A 20,295-nucleotide genomic window follows, 5' to 3' on the forward strand; every position below is an offset into this window, starting at 1 on the left:
TGCCGTTGAAGGCAAACGACTGAGCACCGCCTGGCAGGTTGCCTTCGAACGGAAAACGATGCCCATTCACATTCCGGGAGTGACTAATCCCCGCTATCCTGTCGTAGGCTTCGTCAGCTCCGAGCCGGCGGATCGTGAAAATTCGATTGAAAGAAGAGATTTTCGGGGGTGACTAAACGATTTGCAACGCATCTCATTCTCGTATTTCATTTATTAAAAAGTCTACCACATTAAACAAATCTAAAGTATACTTTCTGTGTAACGTTTAGCGCACAGTGGTCTCAGTGGCCGCTGATGCGGTCTGCTTCAAACATTCACTTGTGATACACATAGTGATTTTAACCACTCTCAATCCCCATTTCCTCTAACGAACACTGCAAATTTCCCTTTTTCGTATGTACACTGTGTGTGTGTGTGTAATTCACTTCCCTGCTTGCGCATCTTTTCAATGTACGGTTTGATGATGCTTATATGCGATCCTCAGAAACTTGTCGCAACAAGTTGAACGCATCATGCGCACTTGACGAAGAGACGGTAACATGGATCTTCCGGTCGGACTAAATCTATAAGTGGTTTATCGTCACGCATGGTTACCCACGTTTCCAGATTCACTCGAATCGTATAAAAGTCATCACGAGACGGCACGACCGGCTCGTTCCAGGCTCGATCTTCGCGATCGATGGTGCCATTGGTGTAACCGATCTCCCTGCACGCGGTATTTGCCTCCGCTGACGTTACTACTACCGGGAAACATTGAGAATGCCATACACCGTAAGATCGTTGCATCACTTCTCCCGTACCAGGTCTGTAAAGCAATTTAGCGGACATATTTGCTCATATAAATCAAATTTCACTCGATGTTTGAAAAACATCGTCAACTCGGCATTTTACAATTAATACACGGCTTATTGAGCAACAACCGTTTAAATTCATATAGGTGATATATATATATATATATATACTGTGTAGATTACAAAGAGCTCTCGTTCGTTTATTCGTATGAAAACGGATGCGATCTTACTTATCAGCTGTAGATTCGCGCAGCTTTCGGCATTGCTTCTCGTCTCGGCCGTTCGGACAGTCCTGATCGCCGTCACACACGAAATCTTGAGGGATACAGGTGGAGTTTCCTTCTCTGTATATAAATAAAGCTCGTTATTATTCATACCTTTGATTTGCGGCAATTGTCAGTAAGAGTGTTAAAGTTCCGAGACATTCACACGAGACGAAATATACAAAAAATCCATGTCGTGCGTCTTACATGTCGCATTTGAAGCTGGTTTCCGTGCAACGACACACGTCCGGTGATTCGTCAGTTTTATCGAGACAATGTCGCACACCGTCGCACAGCCTTTCCGGTGCAGTCAGTTTAAGATATTCCGCGCAAGTACAGCTTATGGGTTCGTCCGTACCGTCCGAGCAATCCACTTTACCGTCGCAGAAAGTGTTCTTCGGCATACACTCGCCGTTTCCGCATCGCAATCTGGTCTTGGCGCATTCTGTGAATTTGTAAAAAAACAATAAACGGAACAAAAATATCCGATATGATGGAATCTTGACGCCACCACTGAAATGATCGTTGCGCGGTGATATGACTGCTGAAAGCAATTTCAATCAATGATTGCACAAAATTTTACAAAGCAGCCTGTGTGCGGCTTAATAATGTTGCTCGTCCAACAACGGCTACTCACTGCGATCGATGTCGTTATTGTAAACCCGTTGCGCTTTGTCACACATCTCGTCCATCTCGTCCACGGCGTCTCGGCAGTCCGCTACACCGTCGCATACTCGATCCCAAGAAACGCACCATCCGATGTTGCATCGAATACCGTCGCATGTAGCCTCGGCCTCGGTCGACTGCGGTTTCCCGTCTGTGTGAACAAAAAAATGGTATTATCTCGCGAAAACACCGATTTAACCGCATGGTCGAAAAACGTGGGAAATCTCTCTCTACGCAACCTACCTAAAATTTGCGTAATGTAAGCATGAACGTAATCGATACTCGTGAGATTTCGCGTGTTCTGGAAGCTGCACGGGCCGTTCTTCTCGTGAAACACAGCCGCGGGATACCATCCTTCCTGACCGTGACACACCACCGTGCCAGTCCAATCCGACCGAGTTTTGTTGTTCTGAGCGAGATTCACACGAATAGAAATAGAGAAGGCTATAGTAACTATAGTAGATTATACATTTCTCTGCTTACCGAACATTCCGAGCGTGTAGCTTCGACGAAGCAACGGTGACACTTGTCGCAATCTTCAAGGATCGGCTGCAGGAAGACCGATTGTGTCGCGTATTCCTCGTCAGTACCGACCGCCACGCATGAATCATTATTCCCCGGTGGATAAATTCTGCAAAAGTTCAGTGAATATGAATATACGTGCAGAGGGAAAAGGATAGCGATACTCACTTCTCTTGTAGAAACAGCGGCAATACGTAACGCGTGAGTTTCACCGGGGTTTTCAAGTGGAGCAACGAGACGTCTGAAAGTTTCACCTCCTTGATGTCATCAACGACCGATATCTGCTGATATGGTCCATCGACGTGGAGGTACGAGCGACTGTAGCCAACTAGGGTCGTCGTGTAATTCACCGATAGCCTGCAATTCGTGTTTTCGTGGATGAGATCCAAGGAAATTTAACAACGCCGCTCGAACAATTCAAGTAAAATTCAAGCACAATTTAAGCAAGACTAAAGTGCCTCAAGACAGATTTCGCACTCGCCTGATATCTCTCGTACATCCGGAGTTGGACAAGAGCCAGTCCGGCTTGAGGAGTAAAGCCGGGCAACGATAACGGCCGTCCACCAAGATGGCGGCCAGCCACGGCCACAGGTAGGTTTGACTTCCGGTGTCCGGATCGGCGATCAAGTGTGAGTCGACGCTGCCGCTCAAAACCGGTCTGCAGTGTATCCGCAGAGCCGAACACGGCCCGTCTCCCGTTTTGTAATCCGTGCTGGCATTGTTACTCCTACCCTGAACTTCCAGCTTGGTCCTGTTCACGTTGACTCTCTCCACCGACTGTACACTCCTGCCCGCGATAGGTGGCTTATTTTGTACGATTGGCCGCGTGCTTTCGGGCTATATCGGCCGAATATGAACGATAATTGCGTCACTCGGATGTGTCTTTCCGGGAGAGTTACGTACCTGAATCCGAGATACCTGCAAACTTTCTCGCCGATTCTCGTTGTTAGAGTATCATTGTCACGTATCGCTGATTGAGGGCATTCCGTGCGCCACGTTCCGTTTGTGTATCTAGCGAGCAAGCCTCTCACATTTAAAGCCGGCCGATCGTCGCTGTCCACCTCTACGTACTCTCCGTTGGTCAACACGACTGAAAATTAAATCGATATTTGCGATGCGTTTCACAGAAACGCGGCGATTTACTTACAGCAATCAATCTCGTCCTCTTTTAGAGCGCAATCGAATTTTCTGTCGCACCTCCTCGTCATCGGAATGCACACTCCGCTTCTGCCGCAGCGGAACTCGTCTTCCTTACACATACCTGAAACAAACGGTCAAGCGGCTGAGTTCGTCGTTGATGGAAGAACGCGTTTGCAAAATAGTATATCGAGCACCGCAATTCTTCTCATCTGTCTCGTCGTCGCAATCCAAGTGGCCGTCACAAATCGCCGTTGCTCGCAAATTCGACAGGTAGTCCTTGCACGTGCAGCCCTCTTCGTCGGTGCCGTCCTCGCAATCCAAGCGCTTGTCGCATCTCTTGCCGATCGTTATGGTTTGGATCAGACTGCGAACGAAATAAGTCTTCAGTTCGAACGAGATCGCAAACTATGCTTCCTCTTTCCGTCATTCAACTCGCCTCGTGCACGTGAACGTCGATCTAACGCTCGATATTGTTGTCATCGTCGCGCCGGCGGTACTTGAAACTTCGTTCGGCTCGTCAGTCCGCACAATTTCCTCTCCGTTTGAAGATTTCGAAGTTGTTGTTTCTGCAGCACGATTTGTCGCAGAAATATTTCGTGCGAACATTTGAGAGCTTATGCGTTGATACGTACCGTTGGTACGTTGGCCCGCTGATCTTTCCCCCATTTCCACAAACTCGTTGCTGCCATCTGACCGCCCATTACTGTCCATCATTTGCCAGACACAATCGACCTCATCTTCGGCATCCAAACAATCCACAATTCGATCGCAACGTTTCTCTATCGGCAAACACTTTTCCAATTTTCCCTGACAGCTGAAACCTGGACATTTAGCCAATGGTGTGCTCTGGTTGGAGAGCATCGGGGATTCTTCTGTAAATATATTCCTTGAATAACTATAATAATATCGTGAAAATAAGCGTGTTTCATCTTCTCTCCGTCAGCGGGACTGTCGGGAAACGATCGTGAGAGAAAGAACGTTTCGACATCTCACCGGTTTGCTTCTGAATCCAGCGCAGAAAGTAGCTCACTTTCGTGTAAACGCCGGGCTCGTCCGGACGTGCGCATCCGTCGCCATGGCTGATCACACCCGCCACGTACCATTGCGAATTCGGATCTCTGCGCAACGTTTCAACAGTTGGGAGAACGATTACCAGGAATGCTAATTTTTATTCGACTTTTACCTGCACATCAAAGGCCCGCCGCTATCACCTTGACACGCGTCGTAACCACCGTAAGGATATCCCGCGCAGATGGTGGCGTTGTTCCGATCGAGCGTATGCTTGCAGGATGATAAAATTGGTACTTCCACTTCTCGCAACTGGTCGACTGAACGCGAAAATTGTTCAATTTCATGATGTGTTTAGTTCTCGGATAAAGAAAAGAAACTTGCTCTCTATCATCTCTCTATCTCTCGCCAGAGATTTCAGTTTTACAGAGAATATCGAATGAATAAGTGAATGAAGCTCATTGTTGCCGAACAAACGAAATTCCGTCTTACGATCCGGTCCGAATTCTCTCGTAGCGCCCCATCCGATAGCGACGCACATGGATCGCGGTGTTGGTTGCCATTCCGCTGGTAGGCAAGCCTGACGGACCCACCGATTGAAGAGGAGCCTTTCGTCCAGCATAATCAGCGCAATGTCATTTTGCATGTTGTTACCGTTAAAGTCGGCGTGTATCAGCACGCTTCTCGCTTTCCTTGACTGAGCCATCGGTGAGAATGAAAACCGCCTGAGCGTGCCGGCTTGCACCTCATAATAATGCTTCTCGTACCTGTAAGCGGAGGACAAATCGAGGGAAAAGGGGATAAATTTGTTTGCCAATTTACGATAAAGCAGCGCCGACGCTTTAGAGTGACTCACTGGGCCATGCAATGAGCCGCGGTGAGTATCCAGACTTCGGTAAGAATGACACCGCCGCAATGGAAATCACCGTCCTTGTAAATTGCGACCAGGAAAGGCCAAGCTTTCGGTTGACTCGCTCGACCACCGACCACCCCCACTTGCGGCTCGACTAGCGTGTCGACGTTGCCATCCTCCTTGCTCCGTTCGACGTCCGAATATTTTTCGTCCAACAGTTTGAGCGTTTCCAAATAAACCTCCTCAAGATCGGACTCCGCACGTCTCACATAGCTACTTTCTGTTGTGTCGGAAGGAGTGGTGGAAGCCAGGAGGGAGTTCTGAGAGACTCTGGTGCCGCAGAGCAATGGCGGGCACTTGACAAACACCGCTAAATCCGAACACGAGTGCACGAGTTGCATCTGTCCGTCGGATCTGTTCAAGTAAGGACCTGGGAAGTCGTTTGCAAACGGACGGACCATTTCTATTTTCGGCGTTTCTCTGAAAATATATATTGATCCAAGTTGGCATCTGTCCAAAGAAAATACAGGAGAATCGCGCGTTCGTTGTTGATGAATCGTAAACTGAATTTTCCCAATTCAATTTGAAATGTATTCGATAAGCAGCGACGTACGTTGCGGGTTGGCCGGTTTCTGACGCGCAGGCGTCCATCGCCCAAGAAGGTTCGCTCGAGCACACGGGGTACCACCGCCCTCGCACATTCTTATGAAGATATCCCTCTGTGTAGCCGATCGTAAATATCTAAAAGTGATACGACGATTAAGATGTCACGGATGACGTGTGAGAGAGAAAAGTGATTGAAACATTTGTTTTTCGCGCGTACATCTTTCCTATCTATATACGACGTCGAGAGTATATTGCAATCCAGCTCGTCCTTTCCGTTTTGACATTGTTCCATTCCGTCGCAACGTTGGGAAAGCGGCACGCAATTGTCACTGTTGTGACGCCGGTCCCAGTCGTCACAGCTGAAAGAATCGTCAGGGCAATCTGAAAAATCGATCGTAGTCTCAGCAAGCTGAATACACACGGACTCATATAGAACAAATGCAGCGTAAATCCTGGCAAGTTTACGGCAACTCGTAGATTTACAAAATCGCACCGGAAATGATGTTTTGTATAAGGCGTTTGTGTAAGTCCACTCTTTGGACGACGGAAAGTGTCGTGGGTAAAACAGCTCGCGCAAATGTAACTAGTACTTGGCGTCATCTGGCGGACACTCGTAATGTCAATGTTGAAAGAAGAAACCAATGTTGAAGAAAGATAACCATTTTGTAATCATTTATTATAATCCGAATGCAGATGCGTGTTGAATTTGGAAATTTCGAGGCATCGACTTTTGTGATGAAAGTGATAAAAGAAGAGACGCGGCGTGCTCGATTGGACAATTAGGTTCCTACCGTATCGTACATTTTCACCGTTTCAACACTGCCTCGTTAAAATTTATATACTGTATAACACATTGCATATGTAAAGGCGTTATCTTAGCTAAACAAACATTTGCATGAGAAAAAAGACGTTGTAGAATGTGTAACGCAGAGAGAGGGGGAGAGAGAGAGGGAGAACTTTTCAAGAAATATCCACAACTTACTGAAACAGCCGAGCTCGTCCTCTCCGTGTGGACAATCAAAGTAACCATCGCAAAGTCGATCTCGAGATATCCGATCTCTGCAAGAGCACATGGTTTCGTCGCTGGCGTCGGAGCAATCCGCACGACCGTCGCACCATTTGACTTTTAAAATGCAACGCCCAGTGCCAGCGCAACGATGAGAATTCAACGGACACACTCCGAAATGTTCTGAAACAATCATTATACCGTTCGAGACGACGATCAATACGACTCGTGATTTTCTTCAGATAATCGACTCAAAGTTCAATCCTTTGATAGATGCACAAGCTGCTTCCAAGCCAGTGAAATTTCTCTTACCCGGACTGTACGACTCGGACGGTTCTTTCACCTCGCCGGATGAGGAACGAACAAAGTGCGATAAAGTGTTGGGAGTCTGCGGGAAGGTTGGTACCGATATGTAAGTGCAAAAGTACCGCTCGCTGAACCAAGTCGGTTGCTGCTGGTTAAGCGAGAACATCGGCGGCAAGGTCACCGTAGGACCGACACCTGTCGGCTGGGCTCGCGCTTGTTCGTTATTTGATATCGGGGAGTAGAAACCTAGCGGAAAGAAACTCTGTCCGAACTCATGATTTTGCGAAGAGCTGAAATCGGATGAGCCCGGATAAAATGTGGATCCTAGTTGCTTGTTGAAGACGGGGTAGAAGCAAACCAAATGCGGCCACGTCGTGGACGTCATCCGCTGAGCGCCTTCTGCGTTCTTCCCGGTCCGCCTCTCGGCGTTGCCCTTTGCGAAACGGTCGTCCTGAATCCTGGCCGAATCTGTACATTTTGAGAAATTTCCCCCTGTTGTATGTATCGTTTCAAGTTGGATATTTTTCTTTTACTTTTATCGGGATACTTTATGTATGTGGCGGAGAGACATTCTTACGTTATATATAAATGCTTTGGCGGAAACTCATGGAGGAGAATATGAGAGCAAAAGCGGCTAAAAAGGGGAGGCATTCTATTTAAAGAAGCGCAAGATACGAACGTAGTGTCGTCGCTCCCCACTTCTTCCATTACCGCAATGTCATTATTGTTCCATCTTTATATTCTTTCCGACCACGTACCGATCGCTGCGGTGGTCGACCGATTTTCCGGACGTCCCTCAAACGAAGGATGCGCCGGGCCGCCGTCGATTCCTGTCACGTCGGTGGACTTCTCCTTTGTTTTCACCCAGCTAGCCGTTGTTGCGCTTCCTTCGGTCGCGTCGTTTGACGAAGCGGCATTGCTCCGGGAAATTTTCGCCGCACGATTGTCGACTTCTTCCGACATGATGGAAACATCACTTTGGATTTTCGCCACGTGCGAGTCGATCGAACCGTTCGGCTGTTTATCAGTGCCATTGATATCATTTATCTCGTACGTGATAAGTGAAGCTCCATCCGAGCTTGTACGATCGAGCGATGCGACGGTTAAATTCATTTTTTCCGGCCGATCGGCAGAGCCGCGAACGTCCTCCTCCGCTTCTGTGTTAGCGAAAAATCCGGTAACGGCGGATGAATCCTGCGAATGACTGATATGGTCGTACGGCAGATATTTCTCGTTCGTCACGAGTTTGCTCGCTTTCCTGCAATACAGACATTTCAGAATATCCTCGAACACGGTCACGTCAGAGCCTTTGTCAGAGAAGTCACTCTTGAGAGTCTCGAGGTACTTGTGCATCGATCGCAACAGCACCTCGCAGCGCTCCGCGCTCACATCGCACATTCCTTGCTCATTCCTCGATATCTCTCGCTTGCTGCGCGTCTCTTTTGTGCTTCGTGTTCCTCCACTCGCGAGCTTCGCCCAATCGGATGACTTTCCATCGATCGTTACTTCCGACAACGATGTTTTACCGAAGAAATAGCCTTGCCTAACGCGATCTGGAAGAATCATAGCGGAGGAGATGACTACTCGAGGACATCGGCTGGAAATTGAAGATTGCTCGAACCGCGCGCGTTCACAAACCTGAAGTATCCTGAACATCGGATAGTAACAACGTGACAGCGAGCATAATTCTCATTAAATCCCACGCGATTAACAAAGCTGCTCCGATCAGAAGAATACGTTTGTAACGTCCACAAAAGTTCGAACAGTCACGTGCGTTCGCCGACTTTGCGTTCGATTTGTCGGACTCTTGGAACACAATCGATGTCAATTCTGCGGATAAATGTAATAACACAATAATTACCGTCATTATCGTTGAGCACACCAAATTTTCTACTAAAAACAAATCAGACTTTACAAATGCTTCGCGTTTTTATCGCGCAATAAATTTACCTGTATTTTTCAAATCCGACAACACGATGCAACATGATTGATCGATTCGAGGCTGCTCGGCCACTTGCGAAATTTTCTCGATGCCTACCTTATCCGAATTACTCTCGAGATACACTAATTATATAAAGAAAGAAAGAAATATGTATGTGGTGAAGTGTGTGGTATAGTAGTACTAATGGTAGTAGTAGTGAAACCGAAGAAAACAAAATTAATTAAAGTAGTTCCCAAGATGGACAGAATATAATCGGCGGATAGAAAACTTTTTGAAAGATTACACGTTTTGAAAGCTTACTTTCGCGGCTTTCCGTTCCTATCGAGGCACACGAGCAAATACCAAATTCCTCGAAGCGAAACCTCTTCGTCGATCCTCGCGCAACGACGATTCCGACGATGACTAATCTCCGATATAGATCCCATCATACGCTCATCGCGAACGATGCGTCAACGACAAATAAATTGCTGACGGCTATTCGGTCTCCGGTTACAATCGTGTGAATGAACCTTTTTTACACTCATCTGTCTACCGACGAACGACTTACGCAAAATGAGCGTATAAAATTTTCACGCACAGCTTTGAACGCGCGTGCTCTTCTTTGTCGCGCCGATCTGATTTAACAATCTCCACGACCAACGCGCGTGATTAATGGCTCTCATTTCCATGTGGAATCTTTCCTGGGAAACTTCCAACCTGAATGAGAAGCTATCATTCTTAGTCGTTGGAAAGTGTGCCGTTGTGGGCAGAGTTACTTCTCGCCACGTTGGACGAAAAGAAGAAAAGAATCAAGAAGAGAGAAACCGGTAAATCCGGGCTTTTCTTTCACGCAACACAATCAATTTCAATGGAGCGTCCGCGAAGAGTACTTGTTCTCGAAAGAGGCTGATGTAACTTTTTTACGTTTCAACTGATAATAGAAGTTGATTTTAAGATACGTGACAAGTTGAAACTTTCCGACGCGTCAGCTATTTTGAGAAAAAGTACTTTGCGCTGCGGAAAATGATTCGGAAAGCGTAAAGCATGAAAGGCACTGTAACATTGCTGTGACTGGAAACTAATTGCACACGTTGCTGAAGTATTAATGGATCAAGTTGCGAGCGCGCGCTCACGTTTCCGCGCATTGTGCCGCAAATTGGCAATCGATCGATCGTCGGGACGAACGGCACGGCGTTGTTATCGCGACAGGTCGCGTATTTGCTAATTTTCCGTAATACACTTCTCTAATTTGGCGAAACAATTGACTCCCAGGTTAGGCTATAGCACAACTTGATGTAAATACAAAGAATGATTATTCTATAAAGCGATCAAATGATAAATTTCAGTTATTCAGGAATGAATTTTTCAAGTGCTGCAAAAGTGCAGACGCAACGAAACTGGGCGGAAGTTAAGATGTGCGAAAGAAAATGAGGAAATTGCAGGGAATGGACTGGCCGTTATGTGAATAATTTCTTCTAATTCGAAAATTTCTCTGTGACACAAAATTCCACCGTGTCAGCCGACTGTTTCCGTATGAACATCAGTATGGAATGTGCCAACTACTCGAAACATCGGAAATTTGGAGCGATGCTTTCCGTGTCGGCAATTGAGAAACGCAATACTTCCTGAAAGATCCACATGAATTCGATCGTTTTCCTTCTCCAGCCGTTATTCTTCACATATTATAATAAAAAGCGATAATGTGCGTTACATAAACATTTGAATTCGCATGCCGCGCTATTGAAAAATTATCTCTCATCCTTTTATCGTTACGATCATTTAGCGTTGCATGGATGGATAATTCAATTATCAAATGCTCGCGCATCTGCGTGCACCACTTTCAGTGCTCATCACGTCAACAAATTTTTGCCTCACACTGTTTCACACCTGTCGGAAAACAGTGGCGGAACTTGCGAAGAAATCGAATGGATTTAATGAGTAAAATGGATATAAATTTTAAAGAGACACTCACGCGACTTTCTGCCTGCTCGTATGCTGTGTGACACTTTTTCGTTTTGTGTAATTATTTATAACAAAAATTAAGTTTGTGAAGCAATATGTTGTTATGAATCGTTGTTCAAATCTCCTCGAGACAAATTTGGTCATTGTAGAGTAGCGTTTCGCTCAAGTTGTTTCGGCTATTGTAGCGACGATAATTGCACAATCCGCCTAGTCTTACTTTCTCTCGCGAGTGTTCGAGCCAGTACGGATCGATGAAAGTGACAGTCCACGTTTCAACGTCGTGCACGATCGTATCGACGGATATCGCGTTCGATCGCGATGCTTTCGATTCCTCGCGATTACAGTTCGTTTGCACTTGAAAGTCTGAAGAAAAGACGCTCACACACCGTGCAGTACCGATGGTCTTAACCAACAGCGATCAACGTTTCTGTTAATAAGACATTATTGAGGAAACTCGTTCGTCAATAAAAATGTTGTGCAATTAAGTGGGAAACATAGAAAGTGTGCAAATTGACAAATAATTGTGAGAAAACTTTGTCACGACTCTTTACAGACGTATGTAGAATCTGTGATGTGAAACTAGCTCCACGAATGAAATTCGGCTAAGAAGATTTGGAGAAGGGAGACCCTTTTTTCGCGAATCGAAAAAGGTTCCCTTCAGACGTATTAAGCTGAAAATATCCGAAGATTTAAACAAACCTTCGTCGAGTAAAGCGTTGATCGATGAAACAACGCGTCCCGAAAAAAGAAATATAAAGTTAAAATTTAAATTAATCTGGTGAATATACGGAGTTTTTCTTTTTGGTTGATACAAATTCAAGCATAAATTCATCATTCACGATCATTTTTCCACACGCGGAAGTGGAAAAATGACGCGCACCGCAATTTCGGGCGACATATACGTCTCGAAGGATCTCAGGACGGAAATTGCTCCCGCGCCGCACGAGAAATCACAGGTGAGATTGCTGGGAAAATAATGTTCGAGCTGGTGTGCACATCGGAGATTCAAGGTAAATCGAAGCTTTCGATACATTTTTACATATAGCTATCCATTCGCCGCTATTTGAAATGTCTCTCTCACAGGCGGTATATTTCCCTTTCGCCATTGGAATATTCATCATGAGGGAAAGAAGTGTGCGCGGTTATGAAGCTGGCGGGTTTTGTTTCCAGGAAAATATCGTCTGCATAAAATATCGTTAAAATATCGTTGCGATTTCAACGATAAAATATCACTGAGACAATTTGCGTCTTGTAATCTGCCTAGAATGTACGTTATCCTTTTTACGAGTTTGCTCAGACCTTATGTTCATTTTAATAATTTTGTTACTTCATCAAGCCTCCCCCCTCTCTCTCTTTTTTTATAAATCTATCTTCTGAGCTCACTTAAGACAGCCGGGAAAGCGGAAAGTATGTAAGAAACTTAAAATGTAAAATATCGAATTTGTTGCGATGCACTTTTGCCCAAGTGTAAAATTTTACTGACATTTTATTTTCAATTCGAAACACTAGCATAGTTTGCCAATGCTCGATGCTTTACACGTCAAACTTGTCACACATGACGCGTTGATAAATATTTAGGTGCTCATTTAAACGGATCGTTGCACGTGTATTGCGTCACAGGATAGTTGCAACAGTGTTTTTTTTTGGAAAATGAAAAATGACAACGAAACAAACCTATGATTCACGAGCATACATCGGTCAGACAGCTGTCAAAATTACATACATACGTATGACCGACAGTATGCTTCTTTTTAATCGCTTTAGAGGCGATGCAAATTGTTAACAATGAGCGAACATAAAAAGATGAAAAATTCACATTTAGCGTTAATGTGAGAGATCACCGTGATCGTCACGGTTGAATGATTACATTAATATTGTGTATTTGCAAGTATGCGCAAATACATACATTTTCTTTCGAATATTTTTGGGCAATAATTGGGAAAGAATCGATAATAATTTCCAATCGCTATCATCGTTTTCAGCAGCTGAAACAGTTTACTCGCGGTGCGTGTCGTGACGTTAAAGTTAGGTCGTAATCCAGCCGAGAGAAGGAAAGGCACATGAGAGCGACAGAGATGAGGAACGTGGTCATTGTGTGCAATGAGAGAGTCGTTTCCTTCTTCCCCTCCTTCGCGGCTGAACATGTGAGTTCCAACATTGGGTTATCCGAGCGAAGCACTCGTTGTGACGCGATCTCGTGGCAGTCTCAACTGACACGCCGCGCGCTTCCCTTTCTTTTCACCAGAAAGAAGTCCATCAGCGGCGACCATCACGATGCATCAGGTGAATCATTGGTATCACTCGTATCGCTCAACTCGCAAAGGCGTGCCGCTTACATTTACTCGTATGAGATATATTTTATATTTTGTGTTATGTGATGCTCGCGATTAGATGGCGTCGCAGCGACGTATCGTTTCCACAAGATCGAGATAACATCGAGTTCTTGCGCCGGTAACGTTCGTTGCAACGTTCTTCGTTGCTTCGACAGCAGCATCTTCGGACGGACGGTTACACTCACGGCCGATAATTGGAATAAATGACTTAGGTATGTAATGTAATTTATCTCTTCTCAAAGACAGTGGAGAGACGCATTGGAAATTTAAAAGTTTTTACATGGAATACAATTTCTTCCCACGAGAGGAATACGTGCAATGCGGATGATGCAATACGCGGGCGAGATTCGGTGAAAAGTGAAAGCGCAGTGTTGGCATAAGTGACATAATCGGCCGTCTCGTCTCGAAATTTAGCAGCATCCGGCTCTTACTTGGTCCTATCTTCCCGATGGCAGATAGCGACCGCCCATAACCGAGCGAAATTTATGCGTGTGTGTAACATAGTTCGTACGTAGTTCCACTGAACTGTGTTCTTGACGACTTACGGCCTCTACAAACCATACGACGATCGACGAGAATATTATCGCACAAGATATAGATACTGTCTGACAGTTATGCGCTCTGCCGAGAGTATTCGACGGGTCGGTTCTTCCTCCGCTTTAGCATATCGCCGGATACTCGAAAGATCAACACCGGTATGTCATAATCGAGACGTCGTCTTGCGATTTGGCCTGCAAAATGCTGCGCACTGAGAAGAATAATCCCGATTGTTTTCTTCATTTCTTCGAGTGTACCTTTCTCGAGTGTGGCTGTAACCGTGGAAATTCCATCCTTTCGAGACATGGTTGAAAGCAAAAGTAACACAAATCATTGGTACAGCGCGTATATATAATAAATAGCGTGTATGTGTGCGTGACTAAATAGATACATAAGAATCAAGTTGAACGAAAATGGGGAGTATTACAGCGACGTAAACATGTTTCTCTTCATTCCTCTCATTTTACATGTGAAAGTGAACACACACACACACACACACACAAACACACAGACGGTACATGTTTCGACAAAAACTGCAGCAAAAATGACTTCGGTCGAAAAATTTGCAAAACAATCAACCGGTTGGAAGCGTTATAATATGCGTGAAAGATATTCGAGCGAAGTTGCCGACTATAATATAATATGCATGTAGCGGCGTATTTGAAATATTTGTACAAGGACAACGCGAAACGCGACGCCCGTGAAACCACGAGCGCGTAAAAATCCACGATGATTTATCAGTATGATCACGGAAGCGCGGAGCTTCCGTCAATGGCTCCATCATACCGCCGGTGTATCTGCACGTCACCCTGCAACTTTTGTTCTGATATTTTTGCTTTGTGCACATCGGTTATTTCGATTCGAAGGTGGTACTTTATATTTATACAATTAAAAAGATTTTATCTGTTCTCTAGCGTAGTATTTTCCGAAATGTTCACCGTGGCAATTGTACGCGATCGTACGTAAAGAAGAGAAACGGAAGAAAACGAGAAAGTTAATTGCTCTGGCGAACGAGACTCGTCTCATGTGCAAACGTCACATGTTCGTCAACGTGACGTCTCTCATGATTTTCAAACGTCTTCCGGCCTCGATCAATATATAGGATATATAATATGCAACTATATATAATATGCAACTATCATTAGCCTTAAATGATTAAAGGTCGGTTAAATGTTCTTATATCAGCTGCTCACGAGACCAGTTCTATAAATTGCTGATTAATGTCTCGCGCGATCGATCACGAAATGTAAAGTAAAAGAGCGATGTGTAGGCGAAACATATGCAGCATATTAAAAGCGACTCACACCAGTCTCTCTTTCTCTCGCGCGCGCGGGATTCAATCAAATATAAATTAAGGCGAATCTTCGTCACAGGCGAAAGATATAACGAGACCGCATCTTGGGAAACGGCATCGACACGACAATGAAATCTCGGTGTCGTTCGATAGTTTTTGAAGAGAGAGGCGAGCGCATACATTCTGACAATATGAAGAATTCGCGTGTGACATCACTTCGGAAAACAATATTGCTACTGAAACCGTAGAGATTCTGACACGTAGGGGAATAGTTATTCGAAAAAACAATGAAGATTCCAACAGATGACAAATGTTTCGGTTCAAACGTGCGGATTGTACACACGCAGTATATATGAGTAAAACCAACCAATATGTTTGCCATATTGTATATGTGCAAACGCACAGCTCTCGGTCCGATGAATTGAAATATCGAGCGACTTATATTAACTTGCGCGTTATTCGTAAACAGCATTGCACACAGAAGGCGTGTGACAAACGCAACTAATTACCATTCTCCTTTCTCGACTAAAACCAACGAAACATGGAACTCATCATTTCACTCTTTGTCTCTACGTACGTAATTTACAATAAATTTCAATGCGCGATATTATATACGACAATAAAAAACGCATTTACAGCCAGGATAATAAATCCCATCCCGTGTGTGGAATTACGAACTTTTTTGTATCCCTCCAGATTGCGTGCAGACGCGACAGCAATTGGCAGCAACCTCTAGCTAACTGTCGAACTGACTAACCGAAGGTGTTTTCCGTGAAATTTTAGCCTTCTCCTTCCTCTTCATCGAATATTCAGACTTACGTACGTAGTGAGAGTCCTTCGATCTGAGTCGTAAGGATCCGTCGGCTTTTCTTATCGCTCTAATGAACGTTCAATGTTGTTGTACGTGGTCAATACCGAGAAACAGCTTGTTCAGACGATTCAGCGTCGAGTATTGACATTCTATACATATCTCTTGATAAAAATCGCAAGCAGAGTGATGAGATTGTCAGAGTATTACACCTGAAATGGAATTTTCGCGACATAAAAATTCAGAGACTTCTCATCAGTCCGTCCACGCGATTTTTTTTTGGCAATGTTAATACGAAAAGAGGATTGTTGTGTTCGTCAAGAAAAAAAGAGGTACGCACTCTGAGATATATGAGACGATATCTCGTATCGGAACATTTTCAAAGTGCGATTAGAAATTATCAGAAATCGATGATTGTCTTGATGATAAATCCAAAGATCTCGCGCGCGCGTCAAGGATATATTCGCTGCCGTTGCGCGTGCACTTCTCATATCGTTGTCTGCTTCCAGTCTGACCGGTCAAGGGACTTGCAAGGCTGAATGGATACGTCAGTGTCGTCGTTCCTAAGAACCCGTGGCTTATCTGCGTTATGGCTCCTCCTGGTGTTATCGCCGGCCGTTCGTGCCTCCTACAGTATCGGCGTCGGAATAGCCGACAGCACAGGACCGACTGCGGAAATAGTTTTTGTTAGTAGTTTGGACAATTGTAAGGGAGCAAAATCCTTGTTTCAAAACTCTCTCTCATTCCCGAGATGTTTATAAAATATGGATCAATAAAGTTAATGGAATGATTTCTTGGGAGTTGTAATCAGAAAGATATAAAACGCGAACGAAATGTGACAGGAGCGAATGATGAAAAATAAAATGTCACACGCGATAATCCCGTGCATTTCAGATGGGATACGCGAAAATTGATCAGAAGGGGAGTGGTCTTCATCTGCGGACGTTCGCCAGAGCGTTTATAATCGACGACGGTGCGGAAAGATTCGTGTTTGTCAGCGTCGATTGTGGAATGATAGGGAACGATATCCGGCAGGAGGTAACGTATATGTATTCCTAATCGTATAATACCACACAAATCCATAATCTGTTCTACTGTTGATTTTGTCTCTTGTATGATTTTCGCCTTACGAAAATGAATTATAAGAAAGTACAAAGTTGTGCTGGGCTCGATCATTTGTAACTTGAAAAACGGCCATGTCCCGATTCTTCTTTACATCGATTCTCAATGTTTCAAGTTACTTTTCTCGATACTTTGTACAATTTATTCGCTCGTACCAACCTCCGCTGAATTTTGGGTTCTTTGTTTTGTTTGAAACTCTTCTTTCAAATCACCAAATAGGAAAATGTGCATTTATTGCTCATTATTCAATATTCACCGATATTCATGTATAAACGATACATACCGTGAAATCTATGCTTGAAATCTGTCCGAAAAAATTACGATCGAAATTTCGACCTTATATGACATTAGATAAACATCAGATATACGCAATGCATGTAAATCTCAAAGATTGATCGCGTTTTCGTACGTCATCAATACGAGAATCGTGTGGAGAAAAACGCGTTGTAACATCACCGTGTCATTTTGATTGAATAATGCGCTCCGCCGCGAAATACGGTCGTTATCTCGCGAGATGTTAAACGATGCCAATCTCTTGTTGATTGCGCAGGTACTGCGCAAATTACGGGGCAAATTTGACGACATGTATACGGAGAAGAACGTGATGATTAGCGGCACGCATACTCACTCAAGTCCCGGTGGCTTCATGCTCGACATGCTCTTCGACCTGACCGCATTTGGTTTTGTCAGAGAAACGTTCGACGCTATTGTTAATGGCATAACAAAGGTGAGCGCAAACAAATGTTGCGTGAAACATTGATCCGAAAACAAGCGATAACGCTTAAACCTTTTTAGAGCATCGAACGTGCTCACGACGCTGTTGTGCCTGGAAGAATCTTCATTACTCACGGTCAAGTTTCGGGCGCCAATATCAACAGGAGTCCGCAGGCATATCTTAATAACCCGAAATCAGAAAGGGACAGGTGAGTCCATGATGCATATTATATTATTTATTTTTCCTTTCTTTTTTCTTTCTAATCGATTCCAAGAGTGAATAAACTCGTTAATCTGAGCGAGCACTGAAGGACCGGCTACATTGGAAGTAATTAAGTAAGAATTGGTTGGTAATAAGGGAAAATGATCCATTTCGCTTACTCCCGGTGTTACGCTTTATTCCACTAAAAAAACTCTTACTTCGCAGTGTTGCCACCTCGAACGATCCTTAACGGTATTACGTTCTTTATATTCGGTTTGTAAACCACGATAGTCAACCACGTAGCTGGATTGCTCAGATTAACATAGCTTTTTCATTCATTCTCGATATACCGCGAAAGCACCATATTCATTATGCAAGTTGCCGATACTTACAAGTATCTGCCTGGCGATCCTTACAAGTTCGAGATTTATCGGGTGTTGATCAACTTCACGATATTTCTAGTTTCGCCGATAGTAGAAAACATTTCTTACGATGATTTTTCTTCTTGTAACAAGAGAGGACATAAAATTAATATTCTCGTCTGTTTCCAGATACGAGTATGACGTGGACAAGACACTGACGCAAATACAATTCATCGGCGCTGACGATAAGCCCCTGGGTGTCATAAATTGGTTTGCCGTACATCCTACTAGCATGAACAATACTAACCACTTAGTCTCCAGTGACAACGTGGGTTACGCCTCACTCCTATTTGAAAAAATGATGAATAATAACGCCATGATCGGCAAGGTGAGACTTTTCTGGCGAAACTATCGCGAGTGTCTTGAAAAAGATCCCGGCATTCGCCCTGTTTAAAAAGAAAAATTAGCCTTAGTTGGTCCCGCAATGAAAAAAAAAAAGATAGCAAGTGTATAAATATGTTGAAATGTTCGTGCAGATCGAAATTCAGTACATTTTCACATTGAAATAAATTTATCTCAATGAGCGATTACGCACATGTCGCGTGCAGACGACGATTTCGCGAGCTTCCGTTCTGTTCACAAGAAGTCGCTTGTGTCATCGTTTCTTTTTCCTTTTCAAACTGAACCCACTTAGCCTTCGCGTGCTGTATTACTTGAAATGTTGCGTCGCGGAAACGTTATATATTTCCTTGATTTTATTATGTAATTACTTTTCAGCTACCATTGCATCGCAATAAAAATTCACGTTTCAACCCGAATCAAAAAAGAGAAAAGAAAGATATCGAACGCGCGGCCAAATTGAAAATTGAAAATATGCGATGCTTCAGCTAACACGATTCGCAAGCATATATTGGAACGTTAAATTAGCGAATTAATTTGACCGTAATGAAAATATCCTGGCGTATATAATCAAGGGTTAATTTCCTTTCCACTCGAAATAAGCCCGTTGTGCAACACAATTAAGCTTTAAATATATTATACATGGGATTTTGCCACCATCGTTTCATATATTTCCCCTCTTGTTACACGCGCGCGGTTCAAGCCTGTGGAACATAAATTTTTATCTGAGGAAATTGTAAACTTAGACGAAATTGAGAAATATGCGATCCAAGTGCCATGATACTTTTTTCTTCTTTTCTTTGTTAGGGTCCCTTCGTAGCGGCCTTCGCATCGACTAATCTCGGCGACGTTTCACCAAACACACGTGGTCCAAAGTGCGAGTTCTCCGGGCAAAACTGTTCCGAGCAGTATACGTGTCCCGGAAAGAAGGAGATGTGCTTCGCCTCCGGTCCCGGTAAGGACATGTTCGACAGCACCAGTATTATTGCTCACAAGCTTTACCAAGAGTCAACGGTAAGTGCACCTCTAGTTTTATCTCTACAGCCTCCCTTTTTTTGTTTCCCCTTCGCATAATTTCGAGTGACGTTCCGTACGGGATATTATCTGAAATTCATCCGCTTTAAAAAAGTCGAGCAGAAAGGTGTAACCATTTCTTTCCACTCACGCGCGTCCCGACACTCGTAAACGCAAGAACGACGCGTTAATTGAACGAAGAGATCAGATTATGCCGTTATCGCCGTGAAAATGAAACAAAAGTGGAAAGCGGAGATTTCACGGCAACGCGAGAGCAGATTCCCAAGGTGTATTTCAATCGAAGAGTCGGAATTAAACGCGTTATCGCGCCAACTATTCGCGCTTTACTTTATCCTATATGCACGTACATACAGGTGTACATTATTAATCGCGATATTAGCGATTAATAATCGAGATAATTATCAGAGGTGCCATTTGTAATCGAACAAATATGCTATCGATATAT

At 44.2% G+C, this 20,295-nt stretch overlaps 2 protein-coding genes across 4 annotated transcripts in view; one reads left to right on the forward strand and one right to left on the reverse strand.

The window, feature by feature from the left end:
* Positions 1-263: 263 nt before the first annotated feature.
* On the reverse strand, positions 264-9,818 carry LOC106744958 (serine protease nudel). Its single transcript, XM_014620141.1, has 24 exons — positions 9,800-9,818; positions 9,112-9,225; positions 8,800-8,967; positions 7,920-8,714; positions 7,168-7,629; positions 6,832-7,038; positions 6,067-6,230; positions 5,857-5,984; positions 5,247-5,723; positions 4,883-5,157; positions 4,566-4,710; positions 4,376-4,500; positions 3,819-4,254; positions 3,577-3,746; positions 3,390-3,503; positions 3,146-3,332; positions 2,724-3,029; positions 2,411-2,599; positions 2,204-2,351; positions 1,955-2,129; positions 1,692-1,871; positions 1,262-1,499; positions 1,022-1,135; positions 264-805 (listed from the first exon to the last, which is right to left on the reverse strand). The coding sequence occupies exons 1-24, from the start codon at positions 9,816-9,818 to the stop codon at positions 511-513; spliced, it is 5,631 nt and encodes a 1,876-aa protein (XP_014475627.1). The 3' UTR covers positions 264-510.
* Positions 9,819-13,040: 3,222 nt separating this feature from the next.
* Positions 13,041-20,295, forward strand: part of LOC106745072 (neutral ceramidase) — a 30,759-nt gene continuing 23,504 nt past the window's right edge. Inside the window, exons 1-9 of one of the 3 annotated variants that reach the window (XM_014620340.1) lie at positions 13,041-13,188; positions 13,290-13,327; positions 13,436-13,589; positions 16,526-16,702; positions 16,911-17,054; positions 17,689-17,865; positions 17,934-18,061; positions 18,606-18,804; positions 19,623-19,829. In XM_014620340.1, coding sequence (XP_014475826.1) covers positions 16,556-16,702; positions 16,911-17,054; positions 17,689-17,865; positions 17,934-18,061; positions 18,606-18,804; positions 19,623-19,829 — 1,002 coding nt within the window. In that variant the 5' untranslated portion in view covers positions 13,041-13,188; positions 13,290-13,327; positions 13,436-13,589; positions 16,526-16,555. Of the gene's footprint in view, positions 13,189-13,228; positions 13,339-13,435; positions 13,590-16,525; positions 16,703-16,910; positions 17,055-17,688; positions 17,866-17,933; positions 18,062-18,605; positions 18,805-19,622; positions 19,830-20,295 lie in introns of those variants that run through there. The other 2 variants (XM_014620342.1, XM_014620339.1) reach the window with 2 other exon arrangements.

The sequence above is a fragment of the Dinoponera quadriceps genome, unplaced genomic scaffold, assembly GCF_001313825.1.
Source record: "Dinoponera quadriceps isolate SergipeBrazil2010 unplaced genomic scaffold, ASM131382v1 scaffold717, whole genome shotgun sequence".
Classification (NCBI taxonomy): Eukaryota; Metazoa; Arthropoda; class Insecta; order Hymenoptera; family Formicidae; genus Dinoponera; species Dinoponera quadriceps.

Coding starts and splice junctions, on each gene's coding strand:
- LOC106744958 (XM_014620141.1), bottom strand. Junction 8,715..8,799: donor CGATGTTCAGGATACTTCAG/GTTTGTGAACGC, acceptor TGATTCTTCCAG/ATCGCGTTAGGCAAGGCTAT. Junction 5,985..6,066: donor CGTATATAGATAGGAAAGAT/GTACGCGCGAAA, acceptor TATCACTTTTAG/ATATTTACGATCGGCTACAC.